This window comes from Austrofundulus limnaeus, unplaced genomic scaffold (assembly GCF_001266775.1).
Source record: "Austrofundulus limnaeus strain Quisiro unplaced genomic scaffold, Austrofundulus_limnaeus-1.0 Scaffold293, whole genome shotgun sequence".
NCBI classification, from domain to species: domain Eukaryota; kingdom Metazoa; phylum Chordata; class Actinopteri; order Cyprinodontiformes; family Rivulidae; genus Austrofundulus; species Austrofundulus limnaeus.
The window spans coordinates 445,616-448,116 of NW_013952695.1; the positions used below are offsets into that span (position 1 = coordinate 445,616).

General features: G+C 38.8%; 1 protein-coding gene across 1 annotated transcript; it reads left to right on the forward strand.

Annotated features, from left to right (window-relative positions):
* Positions 1–890: 890 nt before the first annotated feature.
* On the forward strand, positions 891–1,699 carry LOC106526761 (uncharacterized; the record flags this gene model as incomplete). The annotated part of the gene is given in 1 exon segment (XM_014021440.1): positions 891–1,699. A coding segment is annotated over 1 exon segment (711 nt), but the record flags the coding sequence as incomplete, so codon positions are not given.
* Between the last annotated feature and the right edge of the window lie 802 nt (positions 1,700–2,501).

Here is a 2,501-nt window from a genome sequence, read left to right on the forward strand (position 1 = left end):
GTTAAAATATAATGAATAAATGCCTCATTAATGTATCATTTGAATGAACTGTCAGAAATTTAATCATAAAACAAAATTTTGAAGCACTTTTTTGAGCAGTAGCAAAAAAAAAAAAAAAAAAAACTGATTTTGAGGAAAAACGCCTTAAATTAAGTCATATAAATGGATTTAATTATGATATCAGAATGATCCAGGTGTCAAAATGTAGCTTTTAAAGCCAATAATCTGAAAATGTAATTAGGTCATTTTGACCAAATTTGACTTAATCCTCATTTAGATATGATGGGTCACAAATATCCTTAGCACAAAAAGTAAGGAAATTTGTGTTTGGGAGATCATTTCTTTTTTTGTAACAACTTATTTTGCTGTTGCTACTGACTCTTGCTTTGAGCTTCTGGGACCTGCAGGTGCTGCCAATCAGATACTACCTTTACTTTTCTTGCTTTTTGTGCTAAGTTTATTCATTTTTGTTAAATATGCTAACATGAAATTATTTAACAGTTTTTAGCTCACTTCAAACCAGTTGTGTTGATGTTAGGCTTCTTTTTCCTTTATCTATTGACAAAGACTTATTGCATCATTTTCTGCTCTTATTTTTTTTCTTATTTTTTAGGCAAAAATTGATAGTCTTTCAAATATTTGCTTTGCATGAAATGGTAATTACCTTTTTCATTAACATTTTGATTTGTGAGTCATTAAAATCTTAGCAAAAATGTTAAAAACACGTTTTTTTCTGATGCAATGTATCTGAGCATTAATAYATGGTCTCCAGGTAAGTGGCCATACCCTTATTTCATGTAATAATTTTATTTTGTGTTATTCCAACTTTCCAGATGGGGCTTTGTGATACATGGTGCCATCGATGGACACTCGCGACTGATTACCTACAGTATCTCAGCTGCAGTACAAACAATAGGGCAACAACAGTACTTTCTCAGTTTTTGAAGGCAACATCTCTCTATGGACTGCCATCAAGAGTCAGATCAGACCATGTAGGTGAAAACATGCTTGTTGCTTTATTCATGCATCTTGTTCAAGGACTTGAACACATAGGCTTCATAACAGGAGAATCTGTTCTTAATCAGCGAATAGAACGCCTGTGGCGTGATGTATTTTTGCATGTGCTTCAGCCTTTTTACAATACATTCTACTGCCTAGAGGACTCAGAAAATCTCCACCCAGATAATGATATCCACAGTCTTTCTTTACATATTGTGTATCTACCTGAAATTCAAAAGAGGCTGGAACACTTCAGAAAGACTTGGAACCACCATGGTTTGCGAACAGAAAATAATCGCACACCTACTCAACTTTGGACAGAGGGCATGCTCACAAACATTGAAACTGACAACACRGCTGTCAACAATGTGTTTGGGGAAAATCCCCACAGCAGCAAAATTATTGAGACTATCCTAGCTCAGCATGCAGCAACACYTAATGAGGAAGACTTCCCAGCTGTGTCTGTCGAGCCACCTCAACTCATCCTGAGTCAGGAACAGCAAGCATCAGTGCACAATGCAGTCCATTACATTTCTGACTTTGAAATGAAATATCATGCCTGCTGTACTGCAGTTGTCAGTATTTTACAAACACCTGCATAGGACACAAAAATCCTTGGAACAAAGCAGGATCAACTTTATGACATAGTAGTCAGGTTCATTATGTTTGGATTTTAACTTTCTTGAAAAGTAGATTGTATAAGAAATCAGAAAACCAATGTTTCCATTTGCACAGGTGTCTGCATGGTGGCCATCTTGGATTTTTCAAAATGGCGTCCGAAAAACCTAAATTTTGTGATTTCTCAGCTTCWGAATAAGCTAGGACTTTGATTTCAACACCTAAATCTACATTTTCAAGGGCAAGGAATCCAATGGCACCAAAACAAATTGGCTAAGTCTTACCAAACTGGATTTTAATACAGAATTTTTTTCTTTTATTGATTGTTTTACAGACATGCACATATGGTTTCAGTGTAATGGAATGTTAACTTGAATTCTTGCATGGCTTTTGACAGTTTCTAAACCTCAACGTCATCATCATCATTGTCACTTTCGTACGTGATGTCTTGAGAGTCCTCATCATTCTGGCAGTGGCTGCCACACTAACAGATCTGTACAGGCTAAGTTCTTTGTTCTGCAAGTGCACCTAGCAGAGGAACAGTCTGATTTGCACTGACATCTCACCATCTCGACAATGGCTTTCGGAGCTGGAAGGACCTCTGTGGTGGTAGGTTTTAGCTGACCATCCGAGTCTTTGAAGTACCCATTTTCCAGGGGATCCAACTGTGTATCCTGCTGAGCTATGGCTGCCTTTCCCAACAACCGTGTTTGGATATGGACTCTCAAGATGTGCTGTTTCAGAGCTCCGATTGTTGGAGGGAACTTGTCACCTTCTGCCAGGAAGGCAGGCAGGCAGGCAGGCAGGCAGGCAGGCAGGCAGGCAGGCAGGCAGGCAGGCAGGCAGGCAGGCAGGCAGGCAGGCAGGCAGGCAGGCAGGCAGCA